Source organism: Botryllus schlosseri, chromosome 11, assembly GCF_051294905.1.
Source record: "Botryllus schlosseri isolate E-star chromosome 11, Bs_hap1, whole genome shotgun sequence".
NCBI lineage: Eukaryota > Metazoa > Chordata > Ascidiacea > Stolidobranchia > Styelidae > Botryllus > Botryllus schlosseri.
In genome coordinates, this window is record NC_137246.1 from 9,707,526 (window position 1) to 9,729,802 (window position 22,277).

The following is a 22,277-nucleotide window of genomic DNA, read 5'->3' on the forward strand; positions in this document are numbered from 1 at the left end:
TGTTTTCAAGTGCAATCGCGTCACAGAGAAACGTTGCGCTGTTAATACTTTCTATAAGCGTGTCGGTAGTAGCGATCACACAAATTAGCAATTAGTAAAATAAATTACCTGCATTTCCTTGACCTGTAAGCACTGTACCCTCGAAGCTGCGCACGTTCTCTGCGCACAGAAAATCTAAGTGTTGACCTTTTTTTAGTCGTTGCGCACTGTTGTGCACGGCTCTGCGCAGTGAGTTGGTGAGTGTGCGCACACTCGTCAAAAATTAGAGGGAACATTGCCGGTAAGGGTAGGACTTTGTCCGCGAATGCAGCAGGTAAAATGTTGATTAAGGTTTTGCAGCAGGAGTGTCGATCTAAACTGGGGTCGCAGTCCGGATCCAATCCTTATTAAAGAGCTTGCGGGCCGGACCAGTCAAATGATTCCAAAATCATACCACCATATCCTTACCTTTGTTTTTCATTCGGAATGCTCTATTACCAAGCTTAGGCCTATAAAGACCTTGTCAGGAATATAGGAGATTTTAACTAAACGGTGACGTTGGAATTTGGTTTATCATTTTTCAATCACCTTTCGGGTTTCACTGAATGCCGGAGACCTTTTGCGTCAGAAGTCATACAAAGCTATCATTGCCGCGACGCCAGCTGAGCACTCACTCTCGCCGCGCAACCATCATTTGCTCCTGACCTGCGCTCTCATTTCACCAGACTGGATTGTTGCGTCACTATTGCACTCTCCATAACAATGAAAAATTCGAGGCTGATTCTGGGGGTTCCGGGACCACGAGCGATATAAAATTTATAATTCCGTAATCAGTACAGCGGCAGCTTACGATTAATACCAGTTTTATCAAATTTGATGCTCGGCAAGTCGGTCATAAATTGCCGTCAAATTGACTTCAACCAAATGGAAAGTGTGACGTAAACCAATTTCACTGAGCCGTGAGATTTGGTTGTGTCGACACCATATTGCACACTATGATTGAAGTCTTGAATACTCTAAGGATCGGCTGAATCAGCCGTTTATGCTTGGGGCATTGGAACGGTGCATCAACACTTCTTCATAGTTCTAATGTAGGCTGCCTGGTCGGACCGCATATTATCCTCTTAGCATACAGGATTGTGTCCAGCATCAATCTCACATAGTGTCCTGCATCAGTTTAGCGATGACTAATATACTCTATCTGCATCCAGAAAATCAGGAGGACCCGACGTATCGCAAGCATATCAGACTAGATATTTCTCGGATTTATACTATAAGTTCACAATCATTCGCTGTTTCACCTCTGCCATGCCCGCAACAGGATATTATTGCTCTAAACCAGTCATTCTTATCCTTGTCGCCATCGCCTCCACGGGCGATTTGGATTTTGAAGTATGCGAAAACGCTCAGGGGCAATGTAGGGGCCCTGGGCTCCAGACGTGGTATGGGACGTTGAAGAAATATGGCGTGGCAGTAGAGGGTGCAGCAGGGACATATGATTATACAGTAGTAGAACAACAGTTCTCTATGTATATTGAGTTCTCAAATTAACATTCGACAAACTCTGTCAACTCTTGAAATTTTACGTCGCCCTACGCGCGAAATATATGCCGACAGTGTTTGCAATATGTTTCGATGTATGCAGTAGTTTATTATGATCAATGTAAAATTAATTGCGCGTAACTATAGATTGCCAATTTCCCGTTAAAATACTATCATCCCACGCTACTTCGGGTTACTTTTCACAAAATGTTTCGAGCTAGGTATTTTATCCGCAGCGAACAGCGTGTCGAAATCAATGAAAGAGACACTGTACCACTTTCAAGAGTGACAGTGAGAGCCCTTTCTACATTCAAGATGCTTTGAAGGTCTTTGATAAAAATGATTAACTTAATATATTTGTATTGGAGAGCTACAAAATTAAATCTTCAAAATATTTCTTCATCATGTCATAAACATAAAGGATGATACTGTTTAGTGTTGTGACCCGCAACCTTACATGAACGTTAAATAATATGCGTTGCTTTGTTTGGAGTACATTCACGATAAAGTTAATCGACCAGATGGTATGAACCCGTACCCGATGATGGTTGTTATAGCAACCTTGATTTGACCCTAAATATAGCACACACAATTATAATCGTATTCGACATTTCTCGCTGGTGACGTCATATTTTGTGTTACGATTGTTGATATACGCTGTTCTTTCAAATTCTCTACCAGTTGCTGACGATTACCCCTGACGAGTGTCAGCCGAAAATACTCGGGTTCATTTCAATATGAATATACTATTCAATTGTATATTGAAGTTCTGTACCTCAAAGAAGCTGTACAATTATAATAGCATTAATTTGTCGAGTGGTCCTCGAGCGCGATTCAAGCTATTTCCAATATTGAAGTCGCAACCCGAAAAGACCGACTGGACTTCGAAATCTTATTCTTGTTTCATGGTTGTAACCAAGTCAAAAAGTTCCGAGTCACAGGTAAATTTGACTTTTACAGTTTTGACTCGAGTCAAGTCGATTTATTTTTAATTCACCACCAAGTCAACTCCGACTTAAATTCAGGAACGAGCCTGTCGAGCCCGAGTCCAAACCATAGTGTTCACTTTTCAGTATCGGGTTCAAGACAGGTTCAACTCATTTCTGTGCAACTATTGGGTGATATCAGACCTCGGATTCACTATATTATACTCACTCTGATCACTCAAAACATGTTTATGCCAACAGATAAATGACAGTTTCAGGGCCTATGGTACGATAATCGGTCCTGATACACGAGACTTGAACAAGACTTATCGAATTTGTCGAGTCACATGACGTGGTCCGAGTCACGCGATTCGAGTCTTTTTCCATTTTTATGAAAATGACTCGAGTCAGGTCGAGTCGGCGAAAAATTGCGTCTCGAGTCGACTCACGACTAGAGTCATTTCAACCCTGCCTTGTTTTGTTTCAAGTACATTACTTAAATATGGGGCATAGGGGCGCCAGACCCTGTTAATTTTGGAAAGGGGCGCTGCAGGAAAAGAGGTTAAGAACCACTGCTCGTAGCCTACTTTTAAAACTAAAACATTCAATGAACAGGTGTCTCATGGTATTATTTAATCACCATACTACAATGCGCTTACATAATCATTGCCGTTATCAAACTTCTTCAGCGAGTAGAAGCACATACTCAGTAAGCCGCTGCGGTATTGATCATTCAAGCATAGATCATAGGTAGCCGTGATTTCGTGATTAGTAGTCTTCTCACTGTTCTATTGTCGCAGGCATGCCCAGTGCCCACTCTACAGCAGCTATACTTTCTAACGCTTTTGGAAAAATCCTAACGACTTTCCTGAGAGCTTATTGCAGGCTTATGGACGTTTTTTAAATCAATATGCTATAGAACAAGATATGGATACGTATCATTTTTGAGATTTTCCAAATCATGGACAACCCTTGTGTAATCATCGAAAATATGTTCAATTACGGTGATACAGGGCCATATCCTCGCAAGGAGGGTAATGAGAGAAGAACACGTGAAATTGTCCGTCTGTCTGTAGCACCTCACCACTCCTACCTCGTTTCTCTGTTGAAGCGTGAAATATCAATGGTGCTCCCTTCTTCGCTTGCAACCTTGCGAAAATCATAAATAGACACGACACGAGTGCCATAATACACATATATCTCCGAAATTTGATGCGAAATCCATAAAAGAGCATATCGTTCAAGCTATATCGAATCCTATTGCTTCCGCTTTGGAATAATGATTATATCGAAATGAGAATTCATAAAAAAAACATTGCTGACAGCCGGAGCACGGAGAAAGATCGAGTATAGTTGCTTACTGCCGAAGATGCTCTGGCATTTTGAATAAATCGGTGTATTCGAAAAACTCGGTTAGCAATCTCTGCCCGTCATTGCGTACGTCGTTAGGATTACGTTGGTTTCAAATATATTGTACGTGTTCCAGGTCTATCACGAAGTTCTCGTGGGGAAGATCGTATACACATTTTCAAAGCTCCGCGAGCTTCGGCGGGTGTTTATTAAGCCCAAACTGGTTCCCGTTACAATAGAATACCGAGAATTTAGTATCACCACAAAACAGTCTTTGTCCTATTGATGTAGTAGTGAGCAGTCTATTAATGATCAGCTTCGATATATGAGCCTACAGCATTGATGTGCAATTTATGCATGTTAAATTGAAAATATCCACTATGCCTATACAAGTAAAAACTCCTCTGTAGCTAGCTTGTCGCCCATTTCGGCGTCTACCAGCTAGGATTCATACACCTATGTCTTATCTCTTTGTCGTCTGTATGAGGAAGCTATACTATGAAATTGTAAAATGCATACATATATGAATCAACATACAACGGAAGCGTTGCGACAGGATCCGTTAAATTTCTATTGTGCTGTACCTTAGAGATCCTCATTGCCACAGAAATATATCAGCCTTCGCATTGTTACTTCATCCAGCCACTCGCGAAGTTTCAACGAGCCTTAAGTTGATTTTATTGCTTGATTAATGGAATGCCATTGATGCGATGTGTCTGTCTTCTACCCAATGTACACGGGTGTAGTGTAGAGTGGTTTTCGGTTAGTTGCTCAACGATGCTCGTAATAAACTAATATGTAAAATGTGGCGTTGTGCACAATAGAAACTGTGTTGGAACATCCTCAAATGAATAGCACTATTCGTGCGCGGAGGACATATGTGTTTGTACTTAGTTGGTTCTAGCGGCAACACATTGGTTACGGTAACATGGAGCGTTTTCGTCAGCGAGAATTCAGTATTGCATGACATTTCATAATATCAGCTCGGCTTTCGCATCAATGGGGCATAAATACGGTCTAGAGTTGATTTCACGCGCACGTATTTTACTTTCATACATCGGCCATCATGTAAATCAGTGGTCGGGAACCTATGGCTCGCGAGCCATATATGGCTCTTTTGGGTATAATTATCAATATTGCAGCAACTTGTTTGCAAATTTTCATGACGACTCGAATAATTATTCTCGTTGCAGCATAAACATGTTTTTGAGAGGTCAAGGCAGTGGGGTAACCTGGGTTAGGGGTTCGTACCCCCATTTCAAAATCCCTAAATTCAAGTTGCTGTCGCGCCGGCGACGAACACCACTGGCAAATTCGATCTACCGGTCATCGAGCGCCTCTAAATTGGATTGCACGATACCTTGATTGATACTTTAACATGGCGACGCTTGTAGGACAATGCAGTTTTCAAATATAGGCCTACATTGTCTTCCTAGTCTACGCCGATAAATAAACTTCCTTGGAAGTGACAATAACAATTACAAATTCAAATTAAAAACAACGCCATAGCTATCCAAGTTCTTGATTGGTAACATCAGTAGCTTTCTATAGGACCACCGTAAAATGTAGGTATGTAGCGTTAAATTACGCCGAATACTTTAGAAGTCGATCAATATTTAGATTCTCGGAATCAGCGCGACAATTTCATTTGAATAATATCAGTGATGATAAATTCCAAGGTATATATGATGAGTTGCGCTATCACAGGTGCGGCTTGGCCCGTCTGTGCCTCATCTGTGCGTTAACTCTCCTTTCTCGCTTTGTTTTCGAACAATAAATATGAAAATTCCGCGATTTTGGGAATAGAAATGTCTAAAATCTAATCATTCATAATCATCGATAAAAAATACTAATAATTATGGAAGGTTTCGCAATTCTCCCTCGCTCATCCCTGACGACATGTGAGGCACTGCCTCACTTTCCTCCCCTAACCCCACGTCACTAACGTATCACACCCTCAGTGGGTATATACAATGAATAAATCGTATTTAATGAATGTATTTCAACGACCGCAATGTCACCTCAAATCCATTTCCCGCCAATGTGGATTTGAGAACAGATGTCATACAGGCACCGCCATGTCTACTTCTCTCTGATCAATCAACACACGGTGCAATCATAGCGTCCTATATGGTGTGGACCAGAGATGAGCGGATTTGAAATTTCTATGTCCTAATCCAATCCAAATTCGAACCTACAAATCCAAATCCAAATCCTAATCCATAACTTTCTCATATTCAAGTCCATGTCCAATCCTAATCCGATTCCAACTGAAAATTCAGAAAAAATACTAATTTATGCAATGGAGGGATTCGAAAATTTTCTTTCACAACCACCAATTCACTTGATTCAAGATAACTTAGTAACCATAATTACAATATTGACTGATCTGAATAAAGTTTGTCGCCATTCGCCACAGGACATTTCAATCTCCCAGAAAATAGGTAAATCCAATCCAAATCCTAATCCGTTCTGAAAAAAATGTCTAATCCAAATCCAATCCAAATTCGACAAAATTTCACAAATCCTGTTTTTTCAAAACCTAATCCTAATCCATGCTCATCTCTGGTGTGGACCCAAGCAAACCTCACAGCTCTGTGAAATTGGTCTACGTCACACTTTCCATTTGGTCAAAGGCAATTTGACGGTAATTTTTGACCTGATTGCCGAGTATTAATTTTGATAAAATTGGTATCAATCGAAAGCTATACCGTGGTACTGACTGCGAAAATATAAATTTTATTCTGCTCGTGGTCCTGGAACCCATCAAAACTAGCCTCGAATGTTGCATTGTAACGGAGATTGGTATTGTGACGCAACTATGCCGTCTTGGAGCAGGTGAGTAGCAGCGTCAACCGCGAGCGTATTGGCCATTGTTGCGCAATCGATTAAGCATTCACATTCTCACTCTCGTGCGCACTTGATCCTGAGTCATGGGTTCGAGTCCAGAATTCATACCTAAGAGTTGGAGGTTTATCTAGGCTCCTCCTCGCCATCTTATTCGCATAAGCGGTGTTTTACAGAAGCACAGAAGTGTGCCGTGGTACAAGTCGGCGGTTACGGAATCAAAAATAAGAAATATGGGCCTGGTGTAAATGACTATTGTAGTCGTCAAACACAATGATTACTACAAACAACATTAGGGTTGAGTAGCCTACATCGTAAATACCAATAATGCAAGTCTTCTCGCTTCGACGAGCCTACGCGTAATCTCCACTCTCGTGCACAGCGCACCCACTATATAATAACATACAGTCACTAAAATTTGACGTAGTTAGGAAGCAGTGGGGGATCTCGGCAGACTAGGGCAGCTATGGTCACATTATCATGTAAGACGGGAAACTGTCCGCGGGCCGGATCCGGCCCGCGGGCCGTATGTTGCCCGCCCCTGCTATACACTGATACGGAATACAGTGTTCTTTCTCATTCTCGACAAGTTGCAGACCATAATCTCTGACGTGTGCCAGCAGAAAATATTTGAGTTTATTTCAATACCAATATACTATACAATAATATGAAAACAATATGCCTTCACTCTTTTATACTATAGCATCGACAATCGCAAGCGTGCAAATATGATCACGAATTCGTAGTATAATTTCACCTTCAACAGATATGCCTGGGGCATACGTGGTTGATCTTAAGTAGCATAAACTTGACTGGCGAGTGCATCTGTAGCCGCTGATAATACCTTAGTGTCGCAATTTTGCAATCGAAAGATGTAGTGATTACCGCAGATAGCAGCAGATTATATGGCATTTCGTAACCTTAAAGTGTTGGGAATTGAGTACAGGCGTCGATAATGGTGCTGCATAAGCGCTGCAATATCGTTTTCGGCAGTAATTCGTGGCCATGGTCATTTTATACCAGGACCATACGTTTATTTCGTTATGGTAAACGTAACACTTCAAAAAGTTAGGGCATGTAGAACTACAGGATCAGAACTTTGCATTTGAACTTTCGAATCGAGTTCACATAAACGTTACATTTGCAACAATGGTGCATGGTCATTGGCCATGGTCATCAATCTATGTTAAATCATTGTGATCGACAATTAACTAGATAATTAATAATGGCAGCGCAGGTCACCATCATTTTCGGGCTAACAATAGCGAATACGAATCATTCATTTGTATTGTAAAGGCTAGCAATAACTGCATAGTTTGGCGAAGAAAATGTCATTGAGCGATAATTGCAACAAAAGAATGCATGAAAAGGAAAGTAGAAATTTTAAAACGGAATAGGGAAGAGTTTGCATTCAGTGATACTGGATGTCAGCATTGTCTGTCAAGATTCCCTCAATAATTACAAAGCAATAGTAAGTTGAAAGCGTCATCACGAAACCAATCGCCAAAACTTTGCCAAGATTTACCCAACGAAGACAGATTTACGGAGTAATAAGCTTACAAAGTTGAAATCTTTCTTAAATGCTTAACAATACCTGAAGGAACTGCTCCGCACCATAGTCACTCAATTTAGTGACTTTGCTCTGCACTGCTTTAACGTCATATCAGCCTGATTTAAACACTTTGCCGCCCACCATACCTACTCAGGCCACATTTTGCCACAATGCTGAAATACATGCTTACTTTTTAAACGTCACCAAATGTATCAACTGGACCAATCAAATACTATAATAATCTCAAAAATCAATATCTTCCATCGCTTTGCCAACAATTTTGACGAGAACATACATGGGAGTATAAGCTATATCAAATCAAGATGGATTCCGTACGTCTGTTAGATTTTTTTTACATTAGACAGTGTTGTATGATTTATATCAATTTCATTGATTGTTTGAATAAGCATCATTCGCTGACTATATACGTACATGTAGTGTACTTCGTACTTGATGCTGTATGATTGCGAGTCAAGCTCACTGCAGAGACTTACTAAATATTCACAAACAGAAACCTGGATATTTCGAGCAAATTTTTGTAACAAAGCAATTGAATTTTCGGGATTGGCAAGGTGCATGCTCGTTTAGTTAGCTTTTTTCATGCCACCAACACCATGCATGGAGTGGTCCGAAGTTGAAATGCAAATGAAGATCCTACCAAGGTTCGTTTGTGAACAGGAACCTCCTAATTTCGGAGTTTCACACACAGAATGCGAACGTGAAACTCACGTCCACTTCACACCATCCATATTCGATAGCCTACGCATTAATTTTGTATTTAGGAATTTTTGTGTCGTGGCTGTTTTAAAACTAAGATTTTTGATCTGCGGCTCGCGCATGATGCCCGTCTGTCCACCCCTGATATATAGGATAACTCAAGTTCTGACTTGACTCCATTGAGATTAGTGTCACGTTGTTCGAATGTCTTTACCTAGCTCGGACTAGACTTCTGAGACACGAGAAATGACTATATAGTGACTCGGAGTCAATTTTTAAATCATCAAATATTCTATTATTTTCAAAGCATTCCTGATTTCTCATTACCACTGAAAATTGACCGCGGCATCATTACTAATTTTTCCGATTCGGGTTTTCAATCTTCAATCAGCAGCGACACCGCAGACAACAGTTTCGCCGTGTCTATATACACTTTATACAGTTATTAGGCCTTTCACCTGCACTATATTAAACCAACAATATATTTGCCGTGTGGGTGAAACTTGCTGAGTATATATCTACTATGTGTGGAGAATTCGTTGGATAATTTGCAATGACCAGTAAAGTATTAGGCCTACTTGAGACGTAATAATTTCGAGTTTTGGAGTTTGAAAATACAACGACATTATATAAAATCGCACTATTCCTTGTCCACGAATGCTCAGTTATGTCATAGTCCTTGTACAGGAAAAAGTAACCGTTTTTTTACGAATAAATTGATTAGATATATGACATAATCGATTACGATTACGATTATTTGAAAATTATGTATTATTACAAATCACGATTACCCCATGTTTCCCATTCCCAGCTTCCTGCTCTATAGTGCTTTATGATTAAACATAAATTAAGTCTGCTAAGAACGCTACATCAGCAATAGATTATACCGTTCTAATGATATGCTTCCTTATCCACCTTGTACCAAACTTCGATGGGGGATCGTATTTGTTTCGTGTCTCCTTGTGATATCACTGGCCTCCAAGTTACGCACATCAGGATTTTATGAATTGGAAACCCACAAGGACAGCGCAACGGGAGATGCCAAATTTGATGAATACCCAAAGAATCAATGTGAGTAAAGGACAGGTGGTATATACTCCCGTATGCGTCGACGGCCCGATATACTACATATTAGGAGTAGGCTACCAAGCAATTAAATACAGATAGAAAGTGCAGGTCATATTTCACCATGCAAATCTAATTTGATGTATTATCATTTAAATATTCGAGTAGGTTCGCCATAACAATGTACATTTCGGAACCATAATGCTTATATGCGTATTGGTTATAACAAAGGGGTTAGTTACAAGTTTATTGTCGCTCGGGGGTGTCATAATTCTTATACATATGCTAGCAAGTCAGAAAATAAGCAACTTCCAGACAATCGACAATGACGGGTAGGGTTGCATTTAAAACAAAAATCAATTTTAAACAAACATGTTTAACACAAGGACCTTGTTTGAAACATGTTTTTTATTGTTTTTGTTTTTTTGTTTTGTTTTTTACACAATTATGGCATAATTTTACAGCTTAAAAAACATAATAATTTTACAAGGCCTTTTTTATAACGCTGTTTAAAACATGTTTTTATCAAATTGTTTTCAAACACCGTTTGTTATAAATGCAACCTTAATGACGGGTATATCATGATATGTACTATTATTCAGAGTTGGTATGAAGTCACTACCTTCGAGTCACAAGTTCCCTAGAGTCATTGCAAATTTTGACTCGAGTCAAGTCACTCGATTTTTCTAGGTGTCTCGAGTCAAGTCGACTCAACTCAAGTCAAGTCAAGGCGTTGTATAGCTCACTAACGGGTAGCAGCCGGCTAAACTACGTAACTGCTGTATACCCTCACGTCCCTCAGTCTTTAATTATCCGCCAAAATAGAGAATAGAAGACGAAACATCAGATAGGGAAAACAAATTGATATGATATATTACCCAGCTACATATCCATGGGATACAATTTAAGCCTGTGCCAATGCTTGACTAGTAATATAAACTTGTAAACTATATTATAATTCGATTTAGATCATACAAGAGATTCGGTTAAGGTGATCACCTAGCACCAATGACCACTCTATAGAACAGATATAGATACCTTGTTATTATATTACTTTAATACTGCGACAACGTACTCTGTAAGCGGTCAATGTATTTGTGATTGGAGGTTCGGTAAAATCCAAAATCATTGAATGAATGAATGAGACTTACCGCTCTCACAAGTCACACCAGCGTATCGCGAACAATCCGAACACTTATAAAGGATACAGGGATTTTTATCGATGACGATTACTTGGTGACTTGAAATTGACTCGTAAATTTTGCTCCGAGTCACTCACGAGTGAACTCGCATTTCTGAAACGCCAAGTCACGTCAAGTCCAGTCATTTTTTCAAAGTAACTCGAGTCAAGTCAAATCATACGAAAAAGGTGACTCGAGTCATCCCAACACTGCTATTATTACGAAATGGAATCATGGACGCCAGTTCCGTGAGTCATTCTGGGGTTTTAATGTGTTGTCCCACCTTATTAACCAAAATTCTCCTCTATCCACCGTATTTCCTGGTTCTTCGCCACGCTAAATTGTTTACTTCCTGTTTCTGGCTAATCAGTAGACTTGCAAGAGCAAGCTGCAACATATGATTGTCGCACAACTCCGACACGACACCCAGCTGCGTTTCGTAAAAAAATATGTTAAATGATATAGTTCCACTCCCGCGACACCATTGAGTTGTGGGTTCGAGATATGCCGTGGTCTATTCTAGACTAGAGTGCTCTTTTTTGATGCGTAGGATGCTAACCTGCTGGGTTCCAAACTATTATAACACACTCAGACCACGTTTTGCAAAGGCCTGGAACCAATGTTCCCTCTAAGCTGCGCACGTGCGCAAATGCGCAGTGCTGTCACGGTCTCTGCGCTCAGAAAATCTAAGTTGCGCACAAAAAGTCCGAAGTGATGGCCTTTATTTATTCGTTACGCACTGTTGTCCAAGGGTTTGCGCAGTGAGTTGGTGAGTGTGCGCAGACTCGTCAAAAATTAGAGGAACATTACCTGGAACGATGGTGGGCCATACAAGCCGTGTCATGCGCAGGCCAGGAATAAAGATGAATCTGCCTGCTGTAGAATCACCCCGGAATGAACACGGATTTTATCAAAGAGCAACAATAACTCGACTAATGACTTCAAACTCGAGTAACTGATCAAAATTTGAACGACATTTCCAGATCTCTACTACCAAATTCCAACTTTCGAAAGAATCCGATAAACATTAACTACCTCATTGAATGCGTTGGCACTTCATATTATCATAGTTCAAAAACTATATTTCCTTCTAATAACCTATCTTGAAACAGGCGGCCAGTGAAGCGTACATAACCGTGTACATTAAATCGACATGATTGCAGATTCTCCATATTGGTCATATAGGCAGGCCGTGTTATTTTGGGGATTTAGGAAACCAAATGCCAAAACTGCCAAAAAAAAATTGTAAAATGCCAGAAATAAGCTAATTTTGGTGTTTTGGGCATATACCAAAATATAGATTTTTATGAAGGTTTTAGATTGGATAGAAACGTCAAGTATTGAAATGCGTCTGCGTGAAGCGATAAGACAAGTGTGTAACGCTAAATTCTTGAACTGAGGTCCGTGAATCCTTGGAAAGGCCGCGGTCTACCGTCCTAGGGATCTATGTGATGAGAATGAAAATCTTAGCGTCAAGGCAAAATAGTCGAGTACTGAAATCTGGGTACTGTTAATTGATCAACCCGGGTAGTAGTTGATATCCAGCAATCAAAGGGATGTAGCTCAATGCCAAGGAATTTTCCTATTGTCATATCTCGTGTATTTTGTTACATCATGAAGCCAACACGCGCGACCCATGCTGCATTTAAGTCGACGCGTATATAATTCCATTTACTTTCAACTTGTTAATGAAAATGTCAGCATATCGTGCAACCACGTGCAATCTCGTTGGACAATAGCAGGGTTACCATTCGTTCTTCTTTAGGAGGACTTGTCCTCCTTTTTGTAGAAACTTTCCCCATTCGCCCAAAAGTTTTTTAGCCAATACCGTATCGTTAAAAAGTGGGTAATTCGGGATTCGAGTCAAAGAGATGACCTTTTTTTAGTCAACACAACAAGATTTCCAGAAAATATTTCAAAATCAGTTGTTTCCAATTTCGGTAAACTAGCTTTCCCGATTCCAAAATATGATACCCCTAGACAATAGGGATATAGTTTCATCAATGAACAATCGAGCATACACATTTACACAGCGTAAAATGCGTCAGTCGCCAAGAAGTAACCCCCATCAATGCCTACCATACACGAGGCTGCAAACATTCAGTACTTTATGGTGTTTTTGCTTGCCCGTTGGATACTTTTTAATATTATATTGAATAACACAGCCATCTCGTGGTTTCCAACCATTCGTTAGCGAGTGAAGGGCTGTGATTCAAACGTATCTGCAACGATTTTAAATTGTTGTCATGAGTGGTATTGTGATATGTGTGAATGCGGGTAATTATGCAAGGCCTGCATATCGAATCGCCATTCGCATTAGATAATGCAGAGGCAGTCAGCCGGTTCTGTATTGAGTGAATTGACTTTCCAACACCGTTGTCAATTCGGTTTTTACTACCGCTGTTTGATGACATGAATCGGATACAGCACGTTTTGCGACTTTCGTTTGATGTTATAGATTACACTATAGATCGTTTTATACATCGTAAATTCGAGTATACAAGTATGAATTCCTGTCCATGCCAAAATGGCCCTAAATGAAATCTGAAATGCCATAAATAAGCTATGTTTGCTATTTTTGGCATATGAATGGCCTGCATATATAAGTAGGTCATTTTCAGCGTACATAAACCTGTCCCTTTTTAAAATCTAGGGTGCAAGCCAGATGGTTGCCGGCATCTGGTTTCATTTGTAGATATAGCTTACTCTTGCCGCGCCAAGAGCCGCAGATATATCCCTGATGTCTCATTTTAGCAACATCCAAGTTACAAATTCGGGAGAAGCACTATCTTGACTACTTGGACCGTCTGAAAGAATATGATCAGGTGAAAGTTTAAAATATAGACTAAAACAATTTTAAAAAATCTGCATTTAGGTTTTAATTTCCAAAGAGAAGTACCAAGTAAACCTTATCATGACGGGCGGTCTCGCAACAGACAGATTTTAACACGCCATGTATATGAAGTGCGTTTGACCGAAATCGTGACGGTTGTGGCAGTAAGCCGTGTGCTCCGTGCAGTGACGTAAGCAGAGCAAGTTGTGGTTTGAAATCGAAATCCCGTACTCTTGTCTCCAATATATTTGCAAGTAACCAATTAGTATCACGCACGTTTCTATCGAGCAATGCGATGACAATTTCCATGGAGTAACCTTGCATTTATGAACTGCTATCTGAAAAGGAACATGAAAGATGACAATAAATGTTCATTAGATTGTTCTAGGTCTTTGTAAAAGTCACATTTTCATGATTTTGTTCATTAAATACTATGTTGATGCATACAGTTCATTTTGTGCACCAGTAATCTATAATAGGTCTAATGTAATAGATGTGTGGTTAGATGTCCATTGTGGTAGATTTTCGTTTTTACGACTCAGGTTTGCAGAAGTGTTGCCCAGGCATTGAAGGTTAAGAGGTACTGTTTTAGACGTTTGAACTTTTAAAGTTGGGATATCGTTTGCGTTTCCAATGATAGCCAATTATCGTCATAATGATGAATCAATAGGCTATATTAGGGTTACCATATTTTGGGAATCTGAAAAGAGAAAACTTTTTCAGAATTTTCAGACCTACAATACTGGAGTATAATCCTGAAAAAATGGTGGGTTTTCCCGACTTTGTGGACAGTTGACTAAAAAAGGCCATCTTTCCGGCTCAAATCCCGCACACACACACACACACACACACACACACACACACACACGCACACGCACACAATGTTTCATCATTGCTGATGCTACATAATATTTCGACTATATATTGTATTCGTATATATATTTCCGGCAATTGTGTCGTGGGACATAATATGTATATGTATGTACATTGTACATGTACAACTTCATATAGTCACTGTTTAGCAAGGTCTTGTGGCAGCAGTACCTGTATCCTGTAATGTTCGTTTTAACACTTGGTCTTCAATACTTGTCATTCACTGCAATGTAGTCATGTGAAAACAGGAAAAGAGCAAGCGACTTCCTGACGTCATCAACATTGGCGTGGCAAAGTGTGGTACAGGATTTCTTCGGCATATCATGAGACAGCATCCACAGCTCAAATTTCCTCCTCAACCAGAACCGCATTTTTTCAGTATTTCTTGGGACTATGGACTCGATTATTACAAGTGGGTTAAAATGCAAATTGTGTCTCTGTGTTTGCTAGCGTGCAGTTTGAGAAGTCGGGAGCAGCAGCATGAAGTAGTGGTAGTATTATACAGTTAAGGTGTGAAGTAGCAGGTAGTGGGCATTGTATTTGTAGGCTTGATGTGGATGTATCCTGTCGGAATCTATGTTCAGATAGATTTACTGGGGCATGGAAAGATCACGGACGATGCTGCGCTAGCATCTGGGGAGTGATATTGTCCCGTAGTTAGTCCCTCGCCTGGAGATGACAAGGCTGCTGCTGGTGTAGGTTTAGGCCTACATGTCGGAATACGGCTTGTGTGAACTTGTGTGATGTGTGTAGGCCTGTGTCACGCATTGCTATGGTCGTATGTTCCCGTTATCAGTTTGTTTGTATGTATCGCTATGTATTGTGGTATATGAGTCTAGTGTGAAACGCAGTTTTGAGTACTGCGTCGTGGAATATATTATAACCGTACGAACTGCGTGTACTGTATGTTAGGCGTTCCGTGTATACGAGCGCTAGGCAGGCGGCGATCGCAGAGATACAAGCTCCCGAGCCCAGAACGCACCGGCTTCCCTGTTAGGTACGTGACGCCGTATCAGGGTCGCTACAATAGTAACAAACGCTGACACCAACTCAGGCCAGTATACTTCGTCTCCGATTTTAGAGCCCTGGCTAAGAGGGGGTTAATACAAACCCCGGTGGCTTGTGAACAATCACGTCTTGCAAGTTGAATATGTTGTTGTGCCACGCGACGTGCAGCCTACACTATGTATGTTCGCTCCGTGAAATATGAATACGATAAAAATAGCTGTCTAATGAGAGTGTTCGGGACTTATGTGATATTCTAAACCGGTTATTGTAAACGTGGGTGTCATTTGAGGGGACAAGGGTATTGTAGTACCGGAGCCCATTTGCATGTTTAACTTCAAACTGTTACGTGTGGAGTTCCTCGTTTCTGACCATTTGACGTGAGGCTCATGCCTGTTGCAGCTGTATTACTAATGGTATAGCTGCGTTTACGACACAATATATTACATATATTATATATTACATGTGATTATTTCACTTTTTAACCAGGGGTTTAGCTTCGGAGGTGGATACTGGATAGTTTGACGTAAAATGACGTCATTTATGCCGCTTCCGCGACCGTTCCCAAAATAATAATGTCAGTTTAGTGCTGATCTTGCCGAGATCAACGTTGACAACACGTCTTTAGTGTTAACTACTGTAATGATTGGGTATATATATATATATATTTGTTTCGCATATAATGCATATGTGATTTTGTATATTTATCACTCATTGATCGCTGCTCATATATATGCACAAAAGCAAATGTGTCAAACATGCTGCCCCGCGAGCTGCATCCGGTCCGTCAAGCAAAGCTGAATAAATTATTCATTCAATGCATTCAACCGTGTTTCCAAACTTATGCGCGTTTGAGTGTACCCACCGCGATTTCCATATCTGAAAAAATCCCCTGTGCGCATACGACCAACGGACCAGATGGTGCCCACCCCTGCCTCAATGAAAGGTGTAATGCATTGTGAAGGGTAAACTCAGTTGTGAATAAGTTGCGTTATTCTGTCTTCAGACGTCTGCTTCCGATGTCCACAAAACGTGAAATGGTGATGGAGAAGTCTCCGAGTTATTTCCGCTATCGTTTCACCCCTAAACGGATGAAATCAGTCTTGCCGAATTTAAAACTGATCGCCATACTTTGTGATCCGGTGAACAGAACTATATCTGACTACGTTCATGAAGTAAGAATAAAATTTCAATATATACTTTTATTTGTGATCGCACCATCTGTTAACGGGCATTGTGGCACAATTCTCCCTAAAAAGCAACGGCGAAAATATTTCAACATTATATCTTTAAATCCCAAATGTAGGCTCTCAAGTAGGGTTGCATTCAAAACAAACGTTGTTTTAAAACACTTTGTTAAAAACATGTTTTAAACATGTTTTAAACAGTGTTTTAAACAAAGACCTTTTTGAAAAAACAAAATTGTGTTTTTTTCAAGTTGTAAAATTATGCCATAATTGTGTAAAAACTTTCTAAAAAACATGTTGCATCAGCCTACGGACAATTACCACCCGATATAGCCGACGTATGTCGATATTGGATGGTTAAACGATAAAACAAATTGAACTACATACCAAATTATACATTGGCCTGGTGTAAAATTGCCATTGATGTAGAAACACCACGGATAGCTAGCAATAACTGAGTCCAGACCGTATCACTACTGGATTGTTCCAGATCTCTGTTCACTCCGACTCTCACTGACCGACACATACTGTTTTCTCATACCTCTGTTTCGAAAATGTTTTCGTAAAATATGATGCGGTCGTCGGGATATACTGCTAGTAAAGTTTCAGTATTTTGCTTCAGACGTTGCTAGGGAATATTCCGGAAAATTCTACCTTTGATTCCTACATACCTAAAATGATCGACGCCACAAGTCGGATAAAAGCGTATCAGGATGACGACGAGAGAGTAATCAGAGTCCTTCATATGTTTTTCACCAAACGCGACTCGCATATACTATCAGCAGCTTTGTATTATTATCATTTTAAAAGGTAAGCACTTACAGTTCTTAAATATTTTGCGTTTTTATCTTATTGCCTTATGGGATTAGGAAAAGCATTGGGCGTGATGCCATTTCGGCCATGCGGAGTATCAAAAATACGACCGCCACACTGAATTCGTTATAACCTTCACCGTCAACTAAATCGCTTACCTAACGAATTCCAGGACTGTATGGACCACAAATAGCAGACTCGGCCAACGCAGTCGCAGTCGCTTCGCTGACCCCACTCAAAGTAGCATTCGAGACGGATTACGCCTAATATAAAAAGTGTTGTGTGTTGTGTTCTCGGTTATTTATAACCCAATATGTGCTCGTTAACGTTTGTTTAGTATCGTTACTACCGTATCTTGCCCGTCTACTAGTTGTTTGTTTTGTTATCATTATACGTCATAGACACAAAATAGTTCTTACCTTTCGAATTTGATCCACCCTAATGGCTTGTTCAAATATAAAAAGTGTTAAACGAAGAGTAGGCCTCCGAAGACGCCTAAATGCCGTCCTTTTTGGCAATTCGTCCTCCTTTACAGCTTCTACAGCCAGGGTAATTGCCTGGGTCAACTGCAAATCGGCATAAATGACGTGAAATAGGATATGCGGCCGTACGAGCGGGTCGGGTCGGATTTGGTAAAAGTGTCCTCCTTTCCCGATTCCAAAATGTGGTAACCCTACATATTACATGCAATATACATTTCGGTTGCCGAGCGCACTTGCAGCTGTGTTATGTCGGTGCGGCGTAACAATCCATATGAACAGTAGTCAGATTCAGGACCGTGTCACGAGTTTGTTTGAGATCAGCGAACCGATTAGCATTACCTGTTACCGCCAATGACTTATTTTAGTTGAACCAGCATAATATAGCATTAGCCAGTGAACCAGCTGTCAAAAAATTGAATCCGACTGCTTATGGATATTTACGTTTCCCAATGCATCAATCGAAAGCCTTGATTACAGTGTGAAGTGATATGCTATCTTGCATAAATATAATCATATATAATCGACTTCGGTATTGTGACAGCATTCGTTTTCACTGATTAACAATAATTATTCGTTGAGTCCCGTCATTATAAAATATTTCGTCCCCTTCATATCGTACCGTTCCAACACCGCATACCCTTACCCATTCCCTGATTGAGACTATACGAGTCGTGTTTATAGCCTGTGTATGAATCTATATCAGTGGTTCCCAAGCTTTTTCGGATATTGACCCCTTCTCAAGCTCGACACAAATTTTTGCCCCTCAATATTTACGGATCCAAAAAAGGGGACATATATATATGGGAAATTTATTCATCTAGCTCTGATCGCTAGTGAATTGACTATAAATAAGGTCATTTCTCCGAGTAGGTGCTCCGAAAACCGGTTTACGCGTCCATTTTCCGTATAGTTATGACTAGGGCTGTTTTGTTTACCTGAAAATGGAAGATTTTGACCTCAAAAATCACAATTTTGACATTCTTTACCTTGATAAACATAATGTTAACAATATTTTCACCTCATTTGTATAAGTCAGGTGTTTTCCCACATAATGTTAGAATACTACTTATCATCATTTCTGGTTGGAACTGTCTGTCCTGTAGTTTGGCCTAAAAAAAACTTATTTGACCTAGAAACTGACAAATTTTTACATGAGAAAACTTTATTTTAACGCAGTCTGGACCTATGGAGAGTTCCTGTTACATCACGCATTATTGCAGAAATAATTTAGATTTGTTGTAGTACGACGAAAGACACTGTCCTCACTAAGTAGCTTGAAACATCGAAGTTGTGCGTACACTGCTGGTGACATAGCGCGTTGCTTCATTCTGACAATATTGTCTACATCACAATTTTTCATCATGCGCTTCTTGATTTTGACTTATTTTGACATGTCACAAAAATCGCCCTAGTCATGGCCCTTTTTAGTCAACTTTCGGGTCATATGTAGAACAAGCCGTCTTCATGTGTACTTTTTGGCCGTGTTAATTAAATATATATCTCACAGGACGTTGTTACAATTTCGCCCCTCATCAGCCCCTGCCGCCCTTCGCCCACTTATTTCTCAAAATTGCCCACAGGTGGGGCGATATCGCCCACGTTGGGAACCAATGATGTATTGTAGATGTATAATATACATCGCAAATAGTAATCTGTAAGTGTATGGGCTATGGCCGAAATGCTCATCATGCCAAATGCTCGTTCAGACCAAATCCCTATCGGGTATGCAGCGTGAAACCACTTACGGTATGTGGTCTGAACTCTGAATTTTATGCAATAATATATTGTTTCTTCGAATTAGATGGTTCCAGTCTTATCATCCCAGTCAATTCTTCATAATCGACGGAGCCGATCTACTCACCGATCCCGGGCAGGTCGTTGAAGAAGTAAGATATGAACATTGCTGTCATAAGTTTATACATCATATTGGTAATTCGCTCACAAAATGTATACGAAGAACTCCGATCAGTAGCGAATGTCAGTATGCGACGAATCTGATTCGAATATGCAGGAATTTGTTTATCATGCTTACGTAGAAACAGCTTGAACAAGAAAACAAACCACTAATGCAAGATGTCGTATGGTAATCAGTAACAGTGGAGTCCATTTTCGACACAATTGAATATTCAAGATGTCATGGTGATGCGAAATCCAAGTTCACTACATGGGATCCGTTGCGTGCGCCATATTTTCTATCTTAAAACTGAGCTAATGTGATAACACCCGAACTCATCAAGCCATATCTCAAGCCAGGGTAGTCATATCTCACGTTTTCTACTTGTGTGTTAAAGAAACAAACTATGATATTAGACTGATAAATGAGCAATATTCCCAGGCAATATTTGATATAAGTTTTAGCATTCTTAAAAGGGGCGGTAAGAGCCCATAAACCACCCCGGATATATGACAGTCTCTTGAAATATAGACCGACATGTTATTGAGTCGATACCGATAAAACCGATAACTATACCTTCATCACCGATAACCCCCATACGTTCTGCAGATAGGCTAATTCATCAAGAGACGTGGAGTCTAGCTTAAGGAACATTTCTAAAACTCCAGAGCATTCGTTTGACAACTTTATAGTCATCGCTGTATCGATATTTCATTGAAAGTGTGGTAGAATCGAAAATTACGTATTTAATCTCATTTCTTCTGCACGCGGTCCTTGAAAATGTAGCGGTTGAATACTCGATTGGGAAAGTTAAAGCACAACTCTCGGAATCAGATCATTCTATATCGCTTCAGCCATTTAACAAGATACGTATCGTTTTATTACTGACTCCATTTGATGTGTCATAAACAAAACATGTGAAAGTCTTAAATGACAATATCTGCGAGACACATTAGTTTGTGGTAGATGAGGAAAACCCTCCAATAATAACATTTTATTTCTTTACTAACACAGAATCACTAACATTTTATGCGACGGCAAGTTCAGTTGTCATGTCACAGTTCAAACCTCAAACCAAGGCCAACAGGCACTCTATGGGTGGGTGGGTATTTGCGATGAGTGGTGCTTAGCTGCTAAGGCTTTGTGCACCAAAACCGTGTTTACTGCTTATCCCTAAAATCACTTGTCATATGTTTCTTCCGGTCAGTATAACAAAGTCCAGTAACGGCTGAATCGTTTCCTGATTTACTATGAGAGAAAATACTGTGTAAGGTGTTCGATATACTTTTGTATGGCTTTGCTCAGATGGGTCCTTTCAAAAAGGGAAGCGATGTGAGTGAGCTATTTGCTCATCACACCCATATTTTTATCGTGTATGTCGCGGCTATATTTGCCCTGAATACAGGCCGAATCGTCGAAATATTCCATTGTATTATTAATAAAACTGAGCTTTACGATCTCTGATAGCTTCAAGACTTCCTCGAAATTCCAAAACTGATCATATCGGAGGACTTCGAGAAAAACGATCGCGGCTTCTATTGCTTCCGACCTCCTCACGTCGTTGATGAAATGGGAAAACGACGAATTGTTCCAGAACAGCTGTCGTGTGCTAAGCGTTCGAAGGGGCGAACTAGACTCGGAAGATGGAATTACCAACCTTCAGCCGAAACGATCAACAATTTAAAAAAGTTCTTTAGCCCTTTTAACGAGAAACTCTACCAACTCTTGGGTCGGAGATTTAAATGGGAATAACGCGCAGCAAAACCTCATAACGTGCACAACGTAACGGCGCACCCATCACCGATGCATCGAAATCTACGGAACCCTCGGCACTCATGGAACTGGCTAAATCGCCAAAAGAGCTACGAGGGAAAAAAAGAAAAGGCACAGTGATGGCGCTATTCTGGCGATCACATTAAAATCAAGGGCTCTGGTATATGGTCAGCTTCGGTGGTCGCATCGCTCGTCTCGTGCATATTATTCGAAGTCTATGCACAACTTCCCGCCGTTGCCGCTGTCAATTTGGAGAAG

At 40.3% G+C, this 22,277-nt stretch overlaps 2 protein-coding genes and 1 long non-coding RNA gene across 4 annotated transcripts in view; 2 read left to right on the forward strand and 1 right to left on the reverse strand.

Annotated features, from left to right (window-relative positions):
• The window catches only part of LOC145451024 (heparan sulfate glucosamine 3-O-sulfotransferase 1-like), a 32,289-nt gene extending 27,589 nt beyond the window's left edge, over window positions 1-4,700 (reverse strand). The window contains exon 1 of the mRNA XM_080329510.1: window positions 3,541-4,700. Coding sequence (XP_080185636.1) covers window positions 3,541-3,682 — 142 coding nt within the window. The 5' untranslated portion in view covers window positions 3,683-4,700. The remainder of the gene's footprint in view (window positions 1-3,540) is intronic.
• LOC145451092 (uncharacterized) overlaps window positions 1-22,277 on the forward strand; it is a 262,756-nt gene that overhangs the window by 204,185 nt on the left and 36,294 nt on the right. The gene's annotated exons all lie outside the window — the stretch shown is intronic.
• LOC145450268 (heparan sulfate glucosamine 3-O-sulfotransferase 4-like) lies at window positions 7,437-22,148 on the forward strand. 2 transcript variants are annotated; one of them, XM_080328779.1, is made up of 7 exons: window positions 7,439-9,984; window positions 13,914-13,984; window positions 15,114-15,277; window positions 16,877-17,045; window positions 17,680-17,867; window positions 20,154-20,238; window positions 21,714-22,148. In XM_080328779.1, the coding sequence occupies exons 1-7, from the start codon at window positions 9,813-9,815 to the stop codon at window positions 21,996-21,998; spliced, it is 1,134 nt and encodes a 377-aa protein (XP_080184905.1). In that variant the 5' UTR covers window positions 7,439-9,812; the 3' UTR covers window positions 21,999-22,148. The 2 variants fall into 2 exon arrangements, with proteins under 2 accessions (XP_080184906.1, XP_080184905.1); XM_080328780.1 differs by lacking the exon at window positions 13,914-13,984 and having other exon boundaries at window positions 7,437-9,984.

Bases quoted from the DNA above. Each gene is read 5' to 3' on its own strand.
- LOC145450268 (XM_080328779.1), top strand. From the start codon at position 9,813: ATGCTTCCTTATCCACCTTGTACCAAACTTCGATGGGGGATCGTATTT. The intron at 9,985-13,913 runs GTGAGTAAAGGA...GTCTCATTTTAG, and splicing joins TGAATACCCAAAGAATCAAT to CAACATCCAAGTTACAAATT. The intron at 15,278-16,876 runs GTGGGTTAAAAT...TTCTGTCTTCAG, and splicing joins TATGGACTCGATTATTACAA to ACGTCTGCTTCCGATGTCCA.